The sequence below is a fragment of the Alligator sinensis genome, unplaced genomic scaffold, assembly GCF_000455745.1.
Source record: "Alligator sinensis unplaced genomic scaffold, ASM45574v1 scaffold520_1, whole genome shotgun sequence".
NCBI classification, from domain to species: domain Eukaryota; kingdom Metazoa; phylum Chordata; order Crocodylia; family Alligatoridae; genus Alligator; species Alligator sinensis.
The window spans coordinates 1236731-1261711 of record NW_005842064.1 but is presented as its reverse complement, the minus strand read 5'-3'; the positions used below and the strand labels follow the sequence as shown (position 1 = coordinate 1261711).

Below are 24981 nucleotides of genomic sequence, written 5' to 3'. Positions count from 1 at the left end.
AGGGGTTTCACCGATCGCCCTACCGGCCAATGTCTATCTGAAGCTTATCTGAACCTTGGGGGCCCTATCTGCACCATGCTTAGTGTCCTGCCCTCTCCTGCTAGTCCTGGCTCCCTCACATCTGCTGCCATCACCTTGAGGATGGGAGTGGATTTGGCAGAATGTTTGGCCTCTACTCCCAGGCTTCTTCCAGGGAGTAGAGAGGATGGTGCCTCCTCCCTTATTCCCAGTCCTTCTCTGAAGGACAGCTTTATCCAAGCTCTGTTGCAGGAGCCACAGAACCTGGTGCTGGGAATCTTCAAACTCCTCTGCAATGGCTTTCAAAGATCCTAATGGGTACCAAATTATGGAAAATCCCTTGCTGGGGTAGGGGTAGTAGGATCCTTCCCCCCACCTACCTTTTCCTGTGAGATGAGAGGGATATGATAGAGTTTGGGCTTTCACGGTAGCCCCATGCTGCAAACCCTTGGGCACCCTGAGGATCACCCTCCCACATCTCCCTCTAGAGGAAGTACCAAGCACACCAGAGCTGGGAGGAGTTTCCTGATAGGACTCATTAAAGACCAAACTCCCAACACTTGAAGGGGAGGAACTCCCCTTGGTGCCCCAACTCTGCCAGGAAAAAGATTCAGTGATGTACAGGAACCCAAGCACGGACTCTCCTCCAGGAATCCTTTCACTACAGGTGACTGAGGGAGAGATCCTCACCTGATCTTTCAAGGAGAGGTTCTAGTCAAGGCTTATTTCTGAGGATGGGCGAAGCTGCAGGGTGGATACACCCATCCCCCCAACCCCATCTTTCAATCAAATCTTATTGTAAGGTTTGAGGTAGTTTGCACGTGTAAGTTTCAAGCTTGCAGCACCTGCATGTTCTCGAGAAGAAATGATTCGAGAGCCTCTCGCTTATTTTATTCTGCTCTGGATTTTACAAACTATATGAGTTATTTAAAAAAACAACCAACCAACCAAACAAAACAAAAAGGCCGATTCAGCTGAATCGTGGTGAATTATCTTTCTTCCTACATGATCCTATTACAGCTTGATCCAAAGCCCACTGCAGTCCTTCCTTTGATTTCCCTGGGTTTGGGATCAGAACTTAAGACTGGGATTTTCAGAGGAGTTAGATGTACAGGCCAATACCTTGAAAGATTACCAGCAAGTCTCAGTGCTGCTGTTTTTGGGTGCTCAACCTGAGACGAAGTGGCCTGACATTCTGAAAGCAGGAAATCCCGCCCTCTGAAAACCAGACCCTTTCAAGGTTTCCCAGCTGGGGATCCCCAAACAGGGCATCTGAAATCACTGCTGCTTTGGACAACTTTTGGTCCCATCTCCCAGAGGACCCGAGTGTCCAACTCCCTTTAACTTCTTTTTGAAAACCCCATTCAGAAATTACAATAGCACTGCTGATATATTCATAGGCCAACTGTTTCGTTTACTCCTTCTGAACTGGTCTCGAGAGGAGAGCACATTAGGATTGAAATAAGGTTTCTGTGCCCTCTCAGGAGAATATGTTTCACAGGATCACACCGATTTCATTTAAAAAGAAAAATCTTCTTGGTTACTATGTGTTTCAAAAACAAGCAAGTTCCAAAATAATAAAAGTCTAAGTTGCATGTACCATTTTAAGGGAACAGTAAGGCAGATCCTATATTTAAAAAACAAACAAAAAATTAAATTAAAAAAAGTGTCTTCAACTGTCTTATACCAAGTCTGCGTTTCTGATATTTTTGTCAGAATCTAAAAATAATCAAAATATTTGGAACTAGAAGTTACCAAAAAAAAAAAAAAAAGATTCTTTTCTGGTACTGATTAACTATGTTACTAACTTTACTGCTTTTTCGTTTTGTGCTAAAGAAACAAAACAAAACAAAACAAAACAAAAAACCTAATGCCCAGGAAACATAAATGTAGCTTAGAGGCAGTTTCTTTTAATATTTACACTGAATTTTAGTCTGTTTTGACTCCTTAAAAACCTTCCAAGTGTGTCAATTTGGTTAGGTTGCAATTACCACTGCCAGCGAGGGAGCATAATCTCTGTCATAGCTACTGAACCACATATATGCATTTTTAATGGCTGAGAAGGTGTTCAGAGCTTGGAAGAGAAAGCTATTATGCAAGCCAGGTTAGCTGTTTTTGCGCTTTTCTCCAGCTGAATGGCAAGGCAAGATTATGATAGCACTAGGACTAGGTAAAACCAAAAAATAACCATATAGATACTGTCATTGGAGTTAGTTCTAATCATAATACTTTGCACTGCATATGGCACTGAGGATCGCAAAGTGCTTCAAAAACATTAATTCATTAATCCTCACAACAGCCCTGTGAGGTAGGTAAGTAGCATTGTCCCCATTTCACAGAGGGATAAACTGAGGCACAGAGCCATGACTTTTGCCCCAAGGCCATAAAGCAAGTCAGTGGAAGAGTTGAGGAAACCAAACCCTGCTTTCTAGCCACAGAACATGCTGCCTTCCTAAGTTAAACTCTACATCTTGGACCTACCTAACACATATCTTCTATTCTCCTCAGTGACGTTGAGTGAACCTAGACATTGCCCCGCTGACCTCCCCGTTCCCTGTGGTTTGTTTATTCCCTCCATTCCTGGAGTTAACGCAGGGAACATTTTCCCCTCCCCCCCACAGAATACCCCAAACCATCCAAGTTAAGTCTCTTAAGGAAATGTGCATTTTTTTGAGAAAACTCTGCTGCTTCTGCTATCATAAAAATGAGGTGCCAGCTCAGAAGAAAAGATGACACTCCTTTGCTTCTCACCCTGTACAAAGCCAGCCCTGGCTCTACATATTATGATGCTCTTGTTAACACTTCCCTTTTGATTTCACGACCAAAGATCCTGCCACTTAACAAGAGTTTCCCTTCAGGGTTCCCAGCATCTGCTGAATGATTTAATATCAACACACACAGAAACCCCATAAGATAGGAAAGGGATGTGTGCAGATTACCTTGCTTTAAAAGGGCTATTTGATTGATGCTGGATGTTCAAATTACATTTCTGTTTGGCACAAAGATAACTGATGCCTTCAACAGGCCTGCCAAGAAACTGTTCATTTTCCTTTTTTTTTTCATAACTTGATGGATTCAAACTTTATTTTCTGGTTATTCATTTGTGGACTGCTTCCAAGCTTGGTCAAATCTCTATCAGTTGATTTTACTAGCCTTTGAATACAACTCAGATAAAGGGCTATATAATTCTCTATAATCCAGTGCACTGTTTGGAATGTACGTACGTACTCGGACACGATGGTGAGGTACACAGTAAAACCAGAACAGAATAGGTATCTTCCCTCCTGGAAATGAATAGCCAAGTTGCTTTAAAGAACAACAGAAGTTTCACTACAGTTTGCATTTACGCATCTAGCTCTCTCTCTCTCTGCTTTCTTAACCATGTGCTTGAGAGCTTTTAATGTCATCGGACTTAAGCAATGTATTTAAGTGCTTTCCTGAAACAGGATCTCTGGGGAAAGAGAAGTGATTAGTAGAAGACTACACAAAGGAAACTGAATTCATATTCAGGACTTCCTTGCTCCTAGTCCTGTCCAGAACCCACTAGACAATGCTGTCCTTCTTCTGTGGAAATAAAGGTAGTTTAGAGTACTGATGACTACAGCTTCATAGCACCAGACTTGGATCTCTCGAGCATATTTTAACAAACTACTTCCTGTCCTTGCAGTGGCAGGACACTGACGGTGTCCTCTTCCCCCTCTACCTGCGGCAAGTGAAAGGGCATTTCTGAGGTTTCAGCCATTATGCCTGGTAGCTGTGTGCGCGTGTTTGTTCCTTAAGTTGTCAAAAGCAGGTTAGACAAACACGTCTAATATAGTTTAGACAGGGAGGATCCTGCCTTGAACAGGGAGTGGGACAGATAACCTCCTGAGAGCCCTTCCAGCCCTACTTTTCTATGATTCTATGAAAAGAAGCTATGGGTATCAAAGAAATCCCCTTGAACTTATAGAGGCAGAATAAAAATCATCTGCCTCCTTTGTTAGTTTTATGGTGATAGCCCTTGTTATGGTAAAACACCAGACGTTTCCCTGATAAACAAACTCTAGGTACGTGGCAGGATCTTCTCAACAGAACACTGCAACAATCAGATTAACAGTACTGTGGGTTTTTTTTCCTCGATGATACAGTTTGAACCAGTTATCAAAAATGCTTGCTGTTGGAAAATACAATTATAATCACCGATGTCTGAATAAACTGTTCTATGCAAGTCCATAAAAAGTAGAGAGCCAGAGATTTAAAGAAGTAGGAGACTGTTTTTCGTAGGACAAGATGACAAATGCCCTTAAAAAAGAGTAATATCATCCTCATCATCTTGAAATCTGTTCCACTTTTTTCTTATGGGGGGTTTGTCACTTTCTGCCCATTTGTTACAGATGCAGAAGTCAAGTTCCTAGCTACTAAAATCTTCCAACTGGAAAAAGCTGGGTCTCTGCACCAGTTTCTCCCCAGTTGTGCCTTGGAACAAGTGAAGCCTTTTGGAGAGATTTCTTTAATAGCCAGTAATTTAGTTTGGCTGTCCCTGTCTCTACTGAAAAAGGGTCATTACTTCTTTAAAGCTGCATACGTTTAGGAGCCTGATCCAATGTCGTCTGCCCACCCAGAATTCCCATTGAGCTGGAGGGGAGGTAGGGGGCATGGGACACAAGTTCGAGCTCTTTAGAATTGACTTTACGACCACTGATCTTTACAAATGACATTCTAAAAAGGGTTAATTCCTGCAGGTACAATGAAAAGTAGCAAGATGTGACTTTAAAATGTGAACCTTGGTCACTGAGATAGCCATGTTCACATCTCTCTCATTTTATTTTATTTACTTATTTATTATTTTTCCCTTGTGTGTCTGTAAAAAAATTTGGCTCCCATTTCTTTCTCTCTCTTTTTTAATTGTTTGTTTATCCTCGGTAAAACTGAGGCAATCTCTGTAAAATATTTAACAGCATCATAGTGGAGAAGATGGTTTGACACATCCTCCGTTTAGATACAAGAGGCCAAGCCATTTGGGTTGCTCAGTGAAACTCTCGGATGGCTTGGAATCACTCCCAGCTGGACAAGCTGAACCTACCAGCAAAAACTCCCTGCCCTGACACCCTCTTTCCATGGCTGATTATAATAGCTAGGAATTATGCTTGAAAGTAAATATATTCTCCTCTTATTGCCATTAGTGGAATGTTTCTAATCCAAAGCTCTTTAACAAATTTGGCTTCCTGATCGAGCTGGGTTGAAAAAGTCTGTCATTTCAGTAGCTTATTTAGGGGGGGAAAAATAGTATTTCCGAATCAAAAAGTTGGTGGACTGTGTGTCCTTGTTCTTGAAGAATTGCTACAGCTGCGCGCTCTTGTATCACGATGACATTATTCGCTTCGTTTGAAAAGGCCCCCAATTAGCGGCTACCATCTTTTCCACTATGTCTGAAGTTTCTGTCGTTCTCAATAGAGAGCTCATAACACTTGATTACCTGCACATAACTCCTGGCTCATAAGAAATTATGAAACGTAACTTCTCTTTTCATTAAAAAAATAAAATATTCAAGACTATCAGCTTTTATATAAAATATCAGCAAGCCCAAAAAAAAAACAATTGCTGAGGTAACTTCATACCTTGAGGTAGCTTTTTTTTTTCTTTTCTTTTTTCTCTCTTTTCTTTTTTTTTTCCTTGTTGCTAAAACACACAGCAATACCTGACCTTTCCCCACATCATGTCGTTGTTGCAATGTTTAAAGGACAGTAACTGCTCGTGTGTTCCCTTATTAAAAATAAAACAAAAAAACAAACAAACAAAAAAAACAACAGCATGCGTTCTTGCAGCTGCATAATCCAAATTCAAAGACGGTTCTAACTATGTAGGATGTACACAGGTTTCCACTGAGGGAACCAAAGGCCTTGTCTCCACTAAAAAAGAGTAATCAGTGCAAGGATGGCTTCTGGCCCCTTGATCTCAGCCTAGAGGTCTGCAGATCACTGAGTTCTGATCTTTCTCCCCTTCCCTAGGTAAACTGGGCCAGGGTCAGATCTCAGTTATTCTGCAGTATAACATGGATTCTCCATTTTCCCTGCACCCCAGGAAGTCAGTGATGCCAGTACACAGTGGGCACATCTACATGTGCATTTACATCGCATTAAATTTACTATGCAGCAGAAACAGGCAGGTGTCTACACATGCAGGCGTTAAAACGCGTTAACGCTGTGTGTGGTCTGGCTTGGGACTAAAAGTTAGTCCCAAGTCAGCCCACACACACAGTGTTGCTGTGCAGTAAGGCATCTACACGTGTGTTACTGCGCAGTAACTAATTGGGCATCAAGCAGGTATCAAATTTATGCCCAAGTCGGTGTAAGTCACCATAGTTACCACACAACACAGGCACGCATGTGTAGATGCACATCTGTACTGCATAGTAATTTAGGTTACTGCGCAGTAAATGTGCACATGAAGACATGCCCAGCGAGTGTAAAATGGTGTTGAATCAGAGCGATCCTGTTTTACAGCTATCGTGCATCGATGAAAATGACCACAAGGTTTATGACAATGAATTTGCAGGCCCACTGTTCTTCACTGTGATTCATCTGCATTTCCATCTCTGCTTAGTAAAACCAGTGTAAATCTTGAGAGTTCAGCCACTGGCTTAATTGTTTCAGATTTACAACAGAGTAACGGAGAAGAAACTGGCCCTACCAAGGGTTTTTTGGGGCACAATACTGCTCTTCTTGAAGTCACTTGCATTGGACTTCTGTTGGCAGGATTGTGCCTACAGAGCACATATCCCAGCTGGCTCTGCATTAAATGAGGTGCTGAGGTGGACAGGGGACACAGCTATGTGTTGGGGGCTGCTTTCAGTTTATAATCCAACCAGAAGGATGTTTCAGGTGGAGACAAAGCCCTACCCTGTGTCTAAAATGCTATCACAGCAGTTACTGTCCCTTCCAAATACTCATATTTAAAAAAAAAATCATTAAAATATATTTAAAATATAAAAATCCATGTAAGAGTGACTGGAATCAGTAACCATATTACATTCTTTTGATGTATACATTTGGCATTGTCTCATGGCAACAGTTGTTCTTCACACAGTAAAGATTTTTTTAAATATGAAAATTTCATTTTGCTTTTTAAAAAAATTATGCCCAATTTTTGGAATCATTTTTCCTTTACTTTGAGAGAGACCAGATGGAAAGTAAAAGGTAAATCACCCCAGGAGACTGGATCTGAATCGGGATCATTGGTCCTAGAGAGCTGATAAAGCTTTTATGGGTGTTTTTATCTGTCCCTTTAGGCTGCAATTTTCCAACAGGTCTAAAGGAACCAGGTGCTCAAGTAGGTAGAGTCTGATCATGCCTAGCTCTTATTAACTGTAGATCTGCAAGCACTTACCAGAAGGAAACAGTATCACAGAGGAGGAATGTGAGGCCCTGGGGCATTTATCCCAGGGCATCTAGAAAGCTAAGTGACAGAGCTGGGAATAAACCCTATATCTCTGTGCCTTATTGTAGTCCTCAAATCAGCTAGACCACACTGTATTTTGCATGTGATCAGGTGATGCCAATTCCTCTCCTCATCCTAACGTCCATTTTTGGTCTGTCTTGAGGTTCAGAGTCCTGCCCATTATCAGGCACCTGACTCGCTTAGGTACCATTGACAATCCCAGCCTTAGTGCATTTTTTTTGGATCATCTGATTATCAAACAGATGAAGGTTAAATCCTACAAAGCTGATTTTTGTTGTTGTCATCATTTAAAATGGGGAGGAATCAAAACTATTTGCCTAAGCAAACTGTATTGGTTTGCATCATTACCTATGTGGGAGTCCCATATCTTCTCCTTTCTGCTACTGTAGAATCCAAAAACAAAGTGGACTACTTAAGTTGCCTTTACTCATGTTGGGATTTATCATCAATGGAATTAGAAACCACCCTGTCCATTGGAATTTCTACAAACTGACACTAATTTTTTTTTAAAGGTGACTTTTCTCTAGGAATTTTGATCAGCCAAATTTCTGTTTGTAATATGATGGCTAGAGAGTGCCCTGGGGCTCTTGGTGGATGACTACAACAGAAATGCAAGACTGGGGTGGATTTGTAGCTCTGAAAGCTACTTAAATGAGCACCTAGGCTGCAGATGCTACAGTGGGAGGAGCGTAAGCCTCAATAGCTCTGTGTTGGATTTGTCAAGAGCCTGGGCTCTCGGTCACTATATGCTGCTTTGCAGAATCCTCACACTGCAGCAGTTGCTTCTTTAAGTAGCCTTTGGGGCTTAGTGATTGTAATGGCTCAAATTTGGGTGCTTTATTTTAACATAGGCATCTACCTTGGAAGCCAATCAAACTGCCTTTGACTCTCAATCCGTTAATGGAAAAGTTGTCTACGGTAACTGATTCCCAGCCACTCTTAAGCCTGACTTCGGCTCGTTCCTCTTTCACGTGGTGGTGGTGTTATTGTTGCCGCTCTTATTTCCTTCGTGCTTGTGTCTGGCCGCTCTGTCCCTTCTGATGCTGCTGTTTTACCTGGGCCAGGATATCACGTATTTTCCGCTGCGCCATCTGAGGAAAGAACAGCAAAGGGTTGAGCTGCAGTAGGGAGGGAAGCCTGGCTGTTCAGGGCATGGGCCCAGGAGATAAAAAACTGGAGTGCCGCTGGCTCTGCCACTGACCCATTATATGACTGGACAAATCACTTCATCTCTCTGTGCCTCTGTGTCTCCTCCCATCCTTTGCCTATCTTGTCCATTTGAGTCTCTAAACTCCAAAGCAGAGACAGTTTCTCATTATGTGTTTATACAGTCCCAAATCCACAGTGCCTCATCTAGGCAGGGGCTCAGAGAGTTAAAGTAATACAAACAATAATCATCATAGTAAGAAGGAGATACAGTGGGAGAGCAGAAAACAAGAGAGGTGTTGGCTAGTTTGGGTCATCACCTACTTCAGTATGGACCAAGATTTGTAGGAGCCCAAGAAGGGGGCTCAGGAAACTTGAGCTCTGTTCCTCTCTCTGCCACTGACTCAGCATGTGACCAGGATTAAACCACTTGTACCCTGCTCCTCTTCTGCATTTGGTGCTGGGTGACTGTATTAGAGACGCTCATTCAGATCCAGGGAGGGAACATGCCTTTCCCTTCCATTGCCAGCTTGCATCATGTTCACATTGTTCTGATGGGGCCTTGATTCTCATTAAGGCCTCTGGACATTATCCCATGTTTTAATAATAATAAAACCAATAACAGTTGATGACCTCGGGCACTGCACAGGCTGCCTGATGTTAGTATATGGACTTCTGGAAAGACAGTAGAGTGTGTATATTCACATGCGGACACACAACTGCATGCAGTTCAGAGGACCATGCAAGTTTCAATCTACTTCCCGAGTTTTTTCTCTCTGCTTCACCCACTCCCAGCACATGCCCTACGTCAGGAAAGAGCCCGGCTCGCTGTACCTGGCTGGCATAGAAGTGTCCGATGATTTTTACTATGACTTGCTCATTCTCGTCAGGAGTTTGGTCCCGTGGCACCACCACCTCTGCTGCCGTCAGGTTCTGCAGTTCATTGACCTACAGAAAAGGAGCAGAGGTCAACCAGCTGTTGGTCCAGTAGAGATGATTCCTCACTTCAAGAAGGAACAAAAAACACCCTGCACCAGATTTTGCCATTCTCCCTTTGGCAAACAAATGCTCCCACCCAACCTCTGCTATGAATGAAGCTGAGCACTTTTAATGAAAGAGCTTTACCAAGACTGCCTTTAATGAAACATGCCTACATTACCATGACTGAGCTTCCACTTTCCACAGGATAGAAGCAGACTCACAATACAGTTATTGCAGAACAGCAGATATGCAGTAGGCTTCCCCCTCCCCTTTTAACTCAGCATACTTTGTTTTGGCCATTACAGCCACCTCCCTGAAGGTTTCACACCTGGGAATGAGCCACCTTCCCAAGGATTTTCCCAGTCTTTCCATGGTCTCAGACTTCTCTCCATCTTTGGTTCACTTACAGTTTTGCCTCCCTTGCCAATGACTCTCCCTGCAGCTGAGGCAGGGACCCTGATGTGCGTCTCCAGCTTCACCTCTTCTTTAGGTCCAAAAAAGTTTTCCTCCTTGAGTTTGCCATAAATTCGTCCTTGTGCCTGCGAAGTAGAAGAGGGGAAGAATGGTGTTAAACTTGGTTTGCAATCTGTAGTAGCACCATGCACCCACAGCTCTCACCATTCAAGATAGGGGCTTCTCCTCCTTACCCCTGGATGGAACTGGATTATCCAAACCTGCCACAGTAGAAAGTGGGAGATATGTTGCTGGGATATCATAGCCATATATGCAGCTCTCTAAGCCCGGGGTTCTCAAACAGGTAGCACAGAGATTTCAGGGGAACCTGACAAGTCTGCCCTTCCCATATTGCTAATATGAAGAGATGTCCACAAGACACAAAGAATACTAAGCTAGCTAGATACCACGGTGATCTGCACCCACATAAGTACCTCATGGAGGCAGAAGAGAGATCAATTATTCAAATATGAATGCCAACCCTAAATGAATGCCAACTCCTACTTTCTTCCCCCCTCCCCCCCTGGTTCTGTCACAACAATATAGGGGCACCTCACGAAAAAGGATCCTATTTAATACAAACATCTGCACATCAGCTTTGCTCAGCCAGCATGGACTAAAGCTATTTAGGACACCAGTCCGGCACACTGGGCTACCCAAAGCTCACAGTGTATGCAACTTTTGAAGTCTGGAGCCTAGCTAACCCTGACCCAGGCCATCCTAGAAAGAGAACAAGCAACACTGAGGTGCTGGTGAAGTGCTATGGGGATCCCAAAAGAGAGACAAGTGGTGAGACAAGTACCTCAGAAAGAGGCCCTGTATTGGGAGTGAGCAGGGCACGGGCTGAGTCCTAACTCTTTAGGAGACCTGGGATTGCTGGAGAGAGAAACAAGCTTATGGGGAAATGGACCTGGAAAACATTGGGTATAGATGATGACAACATGGATACTGATTTAACCCTTTGTCAGAGCTGTGTTCTTTCTGGCTTCCTCTTGTCCCGCTACCATCCATGGTGGTCAGATTATCCTGACCAACATGCATTAGCTTGTCAAAGACACTAATAACCGGTAATAGAAACTGCTGGACATCATCTTTCAGTTCTACAGGACTCTTCTCTGACAAACAAGGCAGGAAGGTGCAAAGCAATGATGGACCCTCACTATGGCTCCAGGGGTGAACTTGAGCCAGGCTCCAGACTCATGCCAAAAATGGTCAAAAGCTGACTGTTGTAAATGGGCACCTGGTCATTCAGCATGGGGGTCAAAGGCAGCTGCATATGTTACTAGTCACATCACTCCTCACGTGCCATCAGTTTGAAAAACTGGTGTGCCCTAACCACACTGGCCCACTATACTTAGATTGACTTTGTCTTTCCATAATAGTGAAAGGCACAAACATGAAGTGACTTGCTCACAGTCACGCAGTTGGTCAGTGGTAGATTTGGGAATAGAAACCTAGGAGAGGAGGGAATGTCTTAGGCCAAGTCCTGCAATCTCAGGCAACCACCAGTGCTGGATTATGACATGCTGAAGTCCTAAACTAGGTCCAGTTTAAGAGGCCCCAAAAATAAAAATAATCTACGAAATCCATGAAAATGGATTTTCATGACATTTTAAGATGAATTATTGTTATCTCTGCACAAATTTATGAATTCAATATGAATTATAACTGTGGAGCCATATATATGTCATATTAGAATGAAAATGTCCAGGGTTTTTTCCTTATTTAGAGGCCCCTCATATTATGAGGCCCTAAACTGCAGTTTAAGTAGCTTAAGCCTCAATCCAGCACTGGCAACCACTAACCCAAGGAGTCTCCAAAATCACCAGTTCAACCCCTCCCTCACAACTACAGTATCTAAAACACCAAGAACACCTAAACAGACACAGGTAAAAGTTGGGGGCACAAGGGCTCCCAACAGCGGAGTAGTTGGTTAATGCCTGCTGAGACGATTCTAGGAAAAGGATGCTGCCCCACACTACAGAGGAAGGCACCACCCCAGTCCATGCCAGTCAGACCAAGGGGAAAAATAGAAGTCAGGTCTGCTGACTCCCAGGCCTGTGCTCTAGCCAGTGGACCACCCTGCAGTATCCAAGAGAAGTCCAACTTGGGTGAACTGCATGGTTTGTGTCACTGGACCTGAGCTTTGCTGGCCTGGGGATTTTAGTCACTAGGGATCACAATATGTGATTTTTCCAGGAGTTTCTCATTGAGGTAAAAATCATGTTCACACAAGGGTTTTCTCCGCAGGGGCTAAAATGCCAGTCTGGACTTGAGAGACAGCAATAAAGATAGAACCTTGAACTGAGCTTCGGGTGGTCCAGTGATTATAACCATGCGCACTTTGGAGTCCGGTGTCTCAGGCGGGGCAATCTGAAAGGGAGAACAGAGACAATGTGAGCACGTGAGGAGGCATGTATCAGAGGCAGCTGACTCCTCACCTTCCCCACCACTTAGTAATGTCCTAGCCCTTTCACTGCACTGAAACAAAGGGGAGGGAAGCAAGGAGGCAGGGTGAGTCATCTGCGGAAACATCAGTGTCTGGCAGATGGAATCACTATAAGGTTTGCAAGAGGAGGGAAGGAGGGTTAAAACCTGAATGTCCTCTAACTGCAGAGGAGAATTATCCAAACAAAGATGATGGCCAGGACTTTTCAAAGGGGCCTCTGGGCAGTGTTGCCAGCACATGAAAGCAGAAATTCACCGTCTCAAAAGGCTGCTGGATGAAGGTCTTTGAAAGTTATCAAAAACACCACTGGGCAGTTGACCAAGCATCACACATACCAAACTGAGGCAGGATCCTCAATATAGACCTTTGGTCCCCAGGACCGCAACAAGTCTCTAGATCTAGTGACAGAACTGCTGAGCTGGCAATGCTGCATACCAGAGTTGGACAGAGAGCTGCCCTGGAAGCCAAGGGATGCTGGGTAGCCAACTGTGTAGACCGCACAACTGCTAGAAATCATACTTCCCCAGGGAAAACTGAGTAGACAAAGGGGATACTAAATAGTGACAAGCCCCCTTGTTTCTACTATTTTCCACCAGACAACAGTGACTAAAAGCCACTGCCATATAATGGCTTGGCCAAGGTGTCAGTGCAGTGACTTGGATGGATCTTAATATGCAGGTGTTCATATCAAAGAAACTACCACCACCACTAGGCTTCATTGGCTTTGTAATTAACAGCCCAAGCAAGAGCCTAACAATTGATGAGATATGGAGACCCGACTCTCCTAACCTGTCTACCAGTGCTGCTCTAAGGCAAGAGTGACACAATGGCAACAAGCATGGTGGGGAAGTCTATTGCTGCTGCCTCCTATGCTCTTCAGCCTCTGAGATGCTCAGCCTTGCTCCCTGTCCCACCAGCATTAATATGAAGGTCAAGAGGCCTGCTCAGTGATAAGGCACCCACCAAACAATGGAGTAAGTAGCACTTAAGTTGCTAATGGAAATATGGCCAGCTGCCTTGGAAAGGCTACCTTGATGGAGGCACTCGCAAATCTGGAGAGCTGCTTAATGTGCTGTCCTTTTTTGCCGATGATTGCACCAACAGCCTGAGCAGGGATGAAGACATGGACTGTCTCTTGTTCTGGAGGCTGCTGGCAGAAAGATTGGGATTACCAATAAGGTTCCATTAAAACGGATGGAGTTGAAGGACCTGACCTGATTTGCATCTGCCTTGCAGGCTGCTAGACAGACGGAGCATCCCCAGGATCCACTGAGCCTAAGACACACACTTACAGACACCTGGCACCAGGCATATGGTTAGGCAACAGAATTGAGAGAGAGTCTGATTTTGCACTGGACCATCTGATCTCCTGCAAGGGGCTGAGATCCTTTTGCAAAATGCGATCATAAATTTGTGGTGCATTCCAGAAAGTGCTCAGCACATGAGCTAAGGGAGTAATTCTGTCGGCTGGGAGTCAGAGCAGGCTCTGATGGTCAGTGCTGGTTGCTGCTAAAGGATGATACATTTACACACCCTCAGTAGTCTGCACTAAGAACAGCTGGACCCACACAAGACTCCCGAAAGTGCAGGAAGCCCAGGGCATCAGTCCTTCAGGTCCTCTTCTGGGGGGATCTGCATGGCTCAAGTTTGCTGCAGCAACAGCACCCCTTGTGTTACTAGGAAAACACGAGCCAAATTTGTGCATAGTTTCTAGACAAGGTGGGGATGAGGCACACCTCCTTCTAAAGGTGTCTCCAGGCCTGGCCCTGTGGCACTCAAGCTTTGGAGGAGTCCACATGCCACAACATGACTAAGGGACACAAAATATGGAATTCAGACAGGAACAGTCAAAAGTCAGGCCACCCAAAACTGAATCACCCAAACCCATTTCTAGGCAAAGTAAAATCAGGCCAGGATCACAAGACACGACTTGGTCAGCTATCGTAATCTATCTTTTTAGCCACCAGGCAGCAAGCCAGAGCAAGTCGATACCCCCCAGGCTATGGACTGCCATACTCCTTGGTGCACAACCCAACAGTAATCAGCCTGCCAAAGCACAGCTCTCTCCAAAGAAGAAGCTAAAATGATTCCAGCAACCAGGTCATCTGCCTACCATGAAGGAGCTGTATGGTGCTGCCCCAGAGACACTGCTGGGAGGAGGTGGCACTGCATTGGAGGAGGCAGGAAACAGGCCAACAGCAGCCAGGTTGAGGCCAGGGATCAGATGAGATTGTAGCTGTGAGGATAAGACAAGAGCAACATGCTCATTATTGCTCGCACTGCAGCATCAACTACAGAGACGTCCACTAAGATCAGAGCCTCCTCATGCTAGGTGCTGTCTGTGTAGGTTCCCTGCTCTAGGTGAATTGTGGTGGCAGCAGAAACTGAACCTGCAACCTCTGGACTCAAATGCTTGAGCCTCCATTGCTAAGGCTGCAGCAGGCTCATCAAACTGTCTTGCAGGCCTGCCACCAACTACTAGAGGAAGACAGAGCACTATGCTTAGCTATACTCTCTTTAAAAGAGAAGGAGTTAGCATAGCATAGTATAGGTGTGTAACTGTCTTTACTGATACTCTAGCAGTGGAACCAACAGCTGCAGGGAGCTGGGAGATCAGTCATCTTCATGGGCCATCAATGAAAAAGCTGCCCACTTGAAAGAAAAGAGATACAGTGACACACCAAGGCCACCCAGCCAACAGACCCCAGCACTGCTCAGGTCTACACACAGGCTTCTCTCATGTGGCGCCTGCTTCTCTCTTTGAGCTGGATCATACTCCACCTCTTAGGTGCCTAAATGGATGCAGGTACTTAAATGTGATCCTATTCTACCCTGCTTGAGTGCCTGAGAAAACATTAATGCACAAGTGGGTGGGGGCCCCTCCTGCTGACTGCTTTCTGTGCCTGAGTCTTATGGGAAAGACAATGGCATGTTATGAAAGCAGACACATTAACAGGTTTTTGAGGACTTGAGCAAGGTGGAATAGGATTGCACTTAGGTGCATACAGGTAGAACAGGATCTGGAATAGGATCTCCCACAGCAGGGGAGAGAGCCCCAGCCCTGGAGCTATAAGGGGCCATGGAAGGGCAGCCACACCTGACACAAAACACACTCACGCTCATGGCAGCCACATCATTCTCGTATGCCTCCCTCACTTTCTTCATGATCTCCTGCTCAGCTTTGCAGCAGTTTTCAATGGAGCCTTTCACGGTGATGGTCCGCTCAGGGTTGTACAGAGTCAAGTCCTGCAAGCTGGAAGGAAGCGGAGTGGTTACACAGAGGAAGCCTGCAGCCCACAGCCTCCAGCCCCGGTGCAGTTTCCATGTGGTGCTATGGAGATCTGGTGCAATGGTCAGGGCACTGTAAACCACATCACACAAAAGGAAGCGCTAAGACTGAGATTTTAAGAGAGCCTCTAGGAGTCAAAGGGCCTTGTTACACATTGCACTTTGAGCTGCTCAAATGTTGATCAATGGTAGTGCTAGCTGGAGTTTGAAGCAGTCACACCTTAAGGCTAAAAACCTTCTCTGATTGTCCCCCACCTGCACAGCTGTGACTTGCCACTAGAGGGTTGGCAAGCAGGGGCCTGACTAGGAGCTACAGCTGTGATTTGCCACTGCAGGGCTAGTAAGCCAGGACAGGTTTCTATCCCTGTCCTGCTGGGACACGAAGCTGGGAAGCAGAGAGTTAATGGAGTGGGAGCAAGTAATAAAATGGGAGATAGTAATGGAGTGGGAGCAAGTAATAAAATGGGATATAGAAAGGAAAGGGGGGTGGGGGAAGGGTGGCAATGAACTGAAGGAAGTCAGCCACTAAAGGATAAAATAAAAAGAAGTTTAAAAAAAAGAATTTAAAAAGAAATAAAGAGAAAGTAAATTAAGAAGGTCTCATGTTTTAATCATTTGGGATTGGGATGTGGAAGCTGCTGGTCATGCTTCCCAGGGTGGCTGGGAGTGGTGAAGGTACTCTTGGGGGAGCTACTGCCCCTGCTTCAGAAAGGAAGCCCCATGGGGATCCGATCTGCCCCCCAACTTTGTTACCCCCCCCATCCTCCCGCCCCTCCCAGACCCCAGTCCTGGACCTATCCATTTGCAACCTGGCTAGCTCTTATATGCTCTGAAGCCTGTTTGCATCATGTTACATCCCCTGGGGGTGTGAAGGCCATACCCCCATGGGTGGGAGAGGGAGAGGCTTGGTGCCAGAATCGCCCCCTGAGTGGTAGAGTTCAGGAGATGGAAAGTTTGTCCACACAGAACAGGAGTGTGGAGGAGAGGACACTGCACCCTGTGATGTTGGAGGACTGCAAACTGGACCGCTCATCTGTGAGCAGTGGCTACACATTAATGGAATGAGCTAGGTACCATGGAGCAGAGGTAAACTTGCCTGGAGTGGCATAAGCTTAAACTGCCTAAAGTGTGCTTAAAACTAATTTCAGGCATTGTGTGGACAATGCAATTAAGAGTTCCAGGAGCTGCCTAAAATTAATGTGTAACAAGGCCCAAAGTGCCCACTGAGTCAAACAGGTCCCCCTATCGGGGGGGAGGGGAGCAGGTTGCCTGATTCCCCATGCCTCCTTTGCAAGCCAACAGCCTAGAAGCTCTGCCTTGAACATTAGAGAGAAAGGAACCAGCGAGGGTAAGTGGGGGAGTCTTACGAGGAGATGGTGATTTTCGTCTCCGTGTCCTGTTCTACCTTCTTGAGGTTCCGCCCCTCTTTGCCGATCAGTCTTCCCACAAAGTTGTTATGGGCCAGGATTTTTAAAGGAACTTCATCAGCTCTTAAGGAGGAAGAAAAGGGGGGGAAAAAATTGAAAATCAGTATTCCTGATCCAACAGTGGGGAGGTGGGTACAGCAGGAGTGCGGCACTGCCAGATCCATTCCCCACTGACGAGAAGTCCTGAGATCCCCAACAGACTCCTTCTCCCACCTCAAGGTACATAATGGAGCTCACACATGGAAAACAACTGAGCTCCACCACTCCAGTTTGGTCTCCTACATGGACTGGTCTGTACAAAACCAAGAGCCTTGCATGTAGGAAGATGAGGTCTTCCCACGTTATTGCCTTTCCCCCTACCTCCTGCTGTCTTGCAGCCAGTGTAGCATGAGCTAATGAGTCAGTGCAGGAGCTCTATTGGGATGCCCAAAAGCAGTGCTTGTGCCCCCCAAGGCCAGCCCTTGCATATGGCCCTTTCAGAAGTGTTTCATTCAGCTCCCCAGTGAACTAAGTCACTGCCCCTGCAATACTCCAGTGCAGCAAGAGGAGATGCTCTGTGTTACAGTGAGGAAGCTGAAAGCCTTACGTTTTGGTGTCCTTTGCCTCCTTGTGCATAATCTCCAAGATCATCTTACAAGCTGCTGAGCAGCCCTCAGGGGTGGAATGGATGCTAATGGCTTTCTCCGCTGCACCTGCATTCTCCTTCCTGTGCACGTCGATTCTGCATGTGCACAAAAACCACCGTGAGACACACACATGGTGTATCCTGAACAAAGCAAATATCTGCTTGCGAGAGAGGCATCTTGCTCCCAAATTGGACACTTGCAACCCCTGGGGGCAGCTTGGATCTGACTTGAACATCCACATGCAGGGTTTACATGAAAACCAGCTGACTCAGTCCAAGTGTTTTGGAGCAGCTCAGAGCAAAATCTAAACCTCGAACTCTTAGGCACTGATATTATCTTGGAAAGAGTCATAACAAAAAGCCATGGCTTTAGATTAAGGCCAGGCACAGTCATATAAGAAAGAACATAGCTTCCTTTGAACAGCAAAGGTAATGAACTACTGGAACAACCTAGCAGTGAATTCTCCATCTCTTGACACCTTAAATCAAGACTGGGTGTTATTTGGTTTAATGAGGAGGGGGGTTAGTACGTGATATTCTTTGGGATGTCAGACAAGATGATCCTATAGCCTCTTCTGTTCTTCACATATACTAATCAGACTATTCTGATGACTAAGCAGGCTGTGATCCTATTACAGCCAATGCCTTAAAGGAGAACAGGAAAGGAAGCAAACTGGGGAAATTTCAGGTAACAAAGCCCACCTCTTTGGGTGTTGGCTGGCATGAAAGTGATGCCTTGTTGCTGTCTCCCTCTGGTTGGGAGAGAGTACATCAGATACAGTCTAGGAAGGCATGATGGAGAACTAGTGGCTCCAGGGTAAGCCTTGCAACTTAATTACATTCCAGTTCCCCCAACCCCAGGAGGCCCAGCCCCTTAAGTCCACGTGGATCTTGCTCTAAAATTCTGCCCTACCAGGGCGCTGCTTGCTACGTTGTCAATGAGACCCATCAAACTCCAGGGCAGGAAGGAAAGACAGGACTCACTTGGACTGTGTCTGTTTGGTGATGTTGCGAATCGTGGCTCCTTCCTTGCCAATAATGGCCCCCACATATTGTGTGGGTACCAAGAGTCGAAGGGGGATGTCCACTGGCTGCTGCTTTACAGGCGCTCCAGCAGCAACAGGCGAACCCTGCCTGGGAGCACCCCGGGTACCAAAGCCTCCCCGTCGCCCATTCTCTGGCCCTTGTATGGACTGTTCATCAGGGATGTAGGAGACCTTCAGTGCATGGTTTTCCAGCTGGTGTCCATTCAGCTTCATGATTGCTCTAAGGGGGAAAGAGAGCGAGAGAGTATCCTGGGTTGTGTCTCTTTACCCACTCTCATGGTCATTCATTTCCTCCTGAAGAAGGGACAGGAAACTGAAGATTGATGACTACAAGAGGAGTGGGAGGAGGGCACTGGGCTTTAATAGCTCATCTGTCATTGCTGACTCGATGGAGTGAAATCAAAGGCAAGTGAGAGACTGAAAATACAGTTCTTCCCTGGTGTAACTCCCCCACCCAGCCCCTTGAGGCTACACCAAGGCTGAAGGTGCAAGTCTTCTTCAGAAGAATGAGGTTCTTTCCAACAGGAGCAGTAGGAAAAAACCACTCTCAAATGAAATCTGATCAGTTCATGTAGGGGATTATATGATGTGTCTGGACTCGGTGACCCAAGAGGTCTCTTTCAGCCTAGTGGTTTCTTGCTTATTTTTAAAATAAATTTAACAGACTAGGCTTTTTTTTTCCTCTTCTTTTCTTTTCCTTTTTTTGGCAGCTGGCTGCATTTTCATAAAGCCACAGGTAGATGGGGCTATAGGAAAAAGCAAAATCAGTCTCTGCTATGAACATTTATCCAGCCCAGCTTCAAACCTCCAACTGTTTGGAAGTGTCTGGTGTCACCAAGACAAGCAACACTTTGCCCAGAACATCTTTGATGCCCCAGCAGTTGCAAAATACCAGCATCATGCCAATCTGTGTATTTCCTCCTAGGTGTTAAACATTTTAGCATGTGGACAGACATAACACTTACAACAGGTTTAAAACTTTACTAGAAAATGTTCAGAATCATGTTTTTTTACCTGGCTTTGCAGAGTTGTAAGATAATAAAGGGCTCTGTACACGGTAGCTACATGGGTACATAGTTGGTGTATGGTGACGCAATCTAAGACATTCAAATAGTTATGCAATCTGCATTAGCATGGGGTATAGAGGGTTAAGAGGTTCCAGTACAATGCTATGGTAGAAAGAGATGTAAATACACTTTAGAGTCACTGGACATTTATACACATATCTTTGTCTGCTCCAATGTGCTGGAAATCCAGTGCATCAGAGCAAACTCGATTAATCTAGAGACTGCTCTGCATATGAGCTGACACCCACTGTGCTGCATTGCATGCAGTTGTATAAGCAGTGAAATGCACATCAGCGCACAGAAAATGGTAGTGGTGCATTTTTTAACTAAAACACCTTTGATGTGTTTTAGTACAAAAGTGCGCCGCTGCCATTTTCTCAGTACTGACGCACGTTTTGCCATTTATACCAATGCACGTGCTGCAGCCGGGTGTTTTTAAAAATTCCCAACGCTGCAGCGCAAGCATGTGTACAAATGCCCCAAGCGTCTATATATGCCCACCATTTAAGACCAATTTAAACTTCTTGGGACATTTTAACAGCACACTGTGAAAATGAAGTACTATTTTGAGCCAGTCCTTTGTGAACTAGTTCAATGTTATATGTGGACACAGCGCATTCTGCACCTAGTGTCTGATGAATCCTCCAGGCATCCCAAACTGCACTGGTCCTCCCCTCCCTTCCCCCCCTCCAAACCCATGCAGGGCAATGGGGCAGCTGTGGGATGCAACCCTGCAGCCCAAAAACCCTCCTACTGGCCACGGAGACCACAGTCTGCAGGAGTTGGGGAAGCAGAACCCTAAGCAAGGCTCATCTGAGGTGGGGGGTGGGTGTGTAGCCTGGGGCTATGGGAACTGTGTGGCCCCTGCTTGTGGTAGGAGAGTGGTTGTGCTTGTAATAGTAAACACCGTCAATTGCTGGGTGGTGGTTTGCAGGGAACAGAACCATTGCACAATGGGCAATTAATAGCACAGAATGGCTGTTAATTATATGCTCAATGTGAAGTGAATAGAATTAGCCCATTAATAGTAAATATTATCTGCCCTCTTGCCACCAGCCCTGCCCTGCAGGTTCCACCCTGCACACACATCTCTATGCAATTGCTGGCAATGCAAGGGACTTGAGTAGCTTTCTAGGGAAAGTCTATTTAAACTATTTAAACTAAAGCTGTAGTGTTAGGCAGAGATTGTGGGAAGTCCTAAAGCAACCAACCTCAAGAAGCAGGGACCTCAAACTCCTCCTCCTCACACACACCTGGGCACCCTCTGTCTGGGTACCACGACACAGAGTGCGGTGGCATGCAAGCAAGTATAGGCATAGGCTATGCAGGTGAGGCATGTAAGGAAATTGAGGCATGGGCTGTGGCATGGGTGGAGAACAGTGGCTGACAGCCCAGAAGCAGGGAGCAAGAAACAGCTGGTGATCCCTCCAACCCCTCCCCACAAATTGGGGCTGGGACCCCATCACCCAGGGTTTGCAGCAGGGAGGTGACACTGGCAAGGTGGCTTTCCAGAGCAGGGGTTGGAAAAGCCAGGGAATTGGGCCACAAGCCTGGGGGCCACATAGCTCCCCCAACAATTGGCAACCTCTCCACTCCAACCCCTTGCCCCAATCTGGGTCTTCATCAACTGTGGCATCCTGGGGAAACTCCAGGCACTGACCCCTGGAAGGCAGGATGGTCCAGGTACATGCCCTTTGGTGGCATTTCAGCAACAATGCAATCCCTAAAATGCCAGGGTTCTTCTTAGATGCCCTAGCAATGCATGTGTGAACACTTCTGTCCAGGAACAATTGTGAACGGGCTCTCAAACAGTGATATTTTTGGAATGGTTCAAGTGTTATGTCTGTCTACACCCTTAGAGCAACTGAAGACTGGGAAGTGACTTATGGTCTGAATGTATCTTCACAGGGAGAAAATATTGGTATTAAAGGGCAGGATAAAAAGCATAGCTGGAATGAATGGATGGAAGTTGAAAGCCAGAGAAATTCTTATTGGAAACAAGGCACTAAGCATGAACAGACTTGTTCACCACCATAACAAATTCTAGAGGAAAGTGGTGACTTTCCATCTCTTGATGTCTTCAAATCGGGGCTGGAAGTTTTTCAGCAAGTTATGCTTTACCAGACAGAAGCTACAGAGGTCAATACAGGAGTAACCACGGCCAATTCTATGCCCTGGGTTAGACAGGAAGTCAGGCAGGAGGGTCCAAGTCTTAGATGTAACTGTTCTGAAAGGGGAAGGGGCATTTAATGGTCAGGACACTTCATCAGTTGTTCCAATTTAATTATAACATCTGTCCATTCCTGTACCGGTACAAGTAGAACTAAACTTTAAACTTGTTTCATTCATGTTTAGCTTACTTAATGCAGATGTACAAATGGACAGACATTATACTTACACAGGAATACGTTATACTGAGATAATTTAATACCAATATAACTGTTACGTCTGTCCACATCTTTAGATTTTGATTTTAAAAGCTATCACTGAAATCTTCCTGTTTCAAATTTGAAACTGTTTCAGCAGATTAGAAATTTATTCTACATTACGGTTTACTATAGCACCCATCTTCATGCAAAATGAAAATTAAATTTACTTATCAGTAAGATCCCATCAGTGCATATCGGCTATTAGTTTAGACTCAGAATCTACCTCAAACAAAAGTGATCACGTTGAATTTGCATCATAACTAGTTCCATCAGGTACAGACATTACATTTTTACTGGTATAAGTGATCAAAACCCAGTCTATACATGTAACAGAACAGAAGTTCGGCACACAAAACCAGTCTATAGCCATAACAGAACAGAAGTTCGGCACACAGACTGGTTTAAAAATAACAGAACCTGGTCCAAGAATTGCACCCCCCACCAAAGGGCAAATGTGTGTTCTATTCACTACCAATCTAAACTACACCACTTACAGAAAACTGCATAACTTAGACTGATTCTGCCTCAGGCTTTTAAAATGTCTATACCTACGCCCAGGTTAACTTCACTTACTGTCTGGTCTGCTCCCGGTTTGAATAGGTGACGTTGACAACTGCTGTCTCGCTGTCCGTATTCACTTTAGAGCAAAAAAATACAGGAATTAGTGGGAGTGTTGCAAAAAGGGCTTGTGTCTGCACTATGTGCAAAATACACTTGAGTCATAGGCTTAAGAACCAGACTGGAAGTACTGAAATTGGGAGCCCTTTCCCACAAACCAGGTAACTATGCCTAGTTCTTACGTAGTACTTTTCTTCCACCTCAAAATGCTTCACAAAAGGCACTGACGTACAGGCAATATCAGTACAAGTGTAACCCACATTAACATAATGCCAGGTCTCTGCTTCCCTCTAGCAGCTGATCCTTGTAACTAGGTGTAAGTCTGTTATTACTTCCCAGATACTGCACCTGGCCATTTAGCTCAAGTTGTAGTGGCTCATAATTTTAGCTCTTCAGCTCTTAGCTGCAAATACTGCCTATGACCCAACACAAGGAGCTGAGCAGATGAATTCCCTACTTGGGATTTGATCTGCTATGGGCTTTTGAAGCTTGGGATGAGCTTGCCCAAACAATATAGAGAGGTGGGGGAAGCATAATTCCATTATCCAGCTGACATATCAAGGCTTTCAGCTAGTAGGGAAACTGATGTCTTTGACCTATTTAATCCTTGAACTCTGTGCTGGGATTGCCAACAAGGCTTGTACTTTGACAGCCCATTTTATGACATGGGCATTGTCCTGCTAGGAACAGACACTCCCAACTTGTTTCAAAGGACATAAAGTGATTTTTAATCACTATCATCATGGTCCAGATTGGAACCAGGGACCAAAACTGAAAGGTAACCTAATCCAATCCTAGCCATCCCCCAACATGGCAGACTGGGGACTGTCTAAAACCTTTTCCAGGCCCTTCCTGAATCTTGTCATGTAGCCAAATAATGAACAGGAATATCCAGAGTTGTCATAGCATCTTGGAGGTGAGCTTGAGCCACACGCTTCAGGGTGCCAGCAGTTCTAACTTTAAAAAATAAATAACTTTACCATATACTTTTGCTTTCTTACCTTGTTCGCAATTTTCTACAGTACCATATTGGGCTAGCAAACCATCCAGAACCTAGAAAATGAAGGGGACGCTGCATTACATTGGATGCATATGAATAAGCCTGCACCACAAGACAAATGTTCAATCAAACCAGGTCTCTCTGCACCTCTTTCCCCTCTCACTCTTCATCTGTCTTGTCTGTTTAGAAAGCAAGCAAAGAGCATCTCCCATCCTGTACACGAGTGACAGAAGTATGGTGACATTTCAATCCCTGCAAGAGCCTAGTGTGATGCCATCACAGCAGTAATTTGGCTGGTCGAGTTTATTTTGCTGAAGGGAAACAGTGGGTGCATCTACATGTGAGGCTGCGTCACTGTAGCAACACGCTATGGCGACGTAGCATCAGCAGGCAAAAACTGTGACACTGCAGCTACATCACCGTAGCAATGCGCTTCCTTGGTATTGCATGTCGCTACGGTGATGTACTATCTAAAAATAACCATACACTGTGCACATGACGCAGCATGGACTTTTACTGCGCCGTACAAAAAGAAGTACTAAATGATAGTGCAGTAACAGCAGCACCATAGGGACATGTGTAGATGCACCCAGTGTAAATTATATTGCCATAAGCACTTCTACTGAATTTAAATTGGATTAGCAGAAGAGGCCAGATTCTATTCCACATTTTAGGTATCTATGTGCACTTGGCTGCCTAAGTATGATTTTATTCCACCCTGCTGAAGCTCCTGAGAATCCACTGATGCATCTGCCCCTAAAGTTGGAGTCACAAAAAAAGCAGCCTGAAGGAGGAGGACCCACCCACCTTTTGCATTACCTGTCTTTCAAACACTCAAGCAAGGTGGAATAGGATTGTGATTACGTGTCTACATCCACTTTACACACCTAACAGGTGGAATGAAATCTAGCCCTAGAAGAGTTTGCCAGTACAGTTGCACTGGGGCAGCTCTACCAACAACTTGTTTCTTGTACAGACTTGGCTTAAAGCCTGTTTG

The 24981-nt window shown here is 45.2% G+C and overlaps 1 protein-coding gene across 1 annotated transcript in view; it reads right to left on the bottom strand.

Moving 5' to 3' along the window:
• Positions 1-7703: 7703 nt before the first annotated feature.
• The window catches only part of IGF2BP1 (insulin like growth factor 2 mRNA binding protein 1), a 95929-nt gene continuing 78651 nt past the window's right edge, over positions 7704-24981 (bottom strand). Inside the window, exons 4-15 of the mRNA XM_025203748.1 lie at positions 23986-24037; positions 22940-23003; positions 18809-19090; positions 17786-17920; positions 17140-17262; positions 15602-15737; positions 14598-14720; positions 13515-13631; positions 12334-12408; positions 9990-10121; positions 9436-9549; positions 7704-8546 (exon numbers count right to left, since the gene is read on the bottom strand). Of these exons, the coding sequence (XP_025059533.1) occupies positions 8454-8546; positions 9436-9549; positions 9990-10121; positions 12334-12408; positions 13515-13631; positions 14598-14720; positions 15602-15737; positions 17140-17262; positions 17786-17920; positions 18809-19090; positions 22940-23003; positions 23986-24037 (1446 nt within the window). The 3' untranslated portion in view covers positions 7704-8453. The remainder of the gene's footprint in view (positions 8547-9435; positions 9550-9989; positions 10122-12333; positions 12409-13514; positions 13632-14597; positions 14721-15601; positions 15738-17139; positions 17263-17785; positions 17921-18808; positions 19091-22939; positions 23004-23985; positions 24038-24981) is intronic.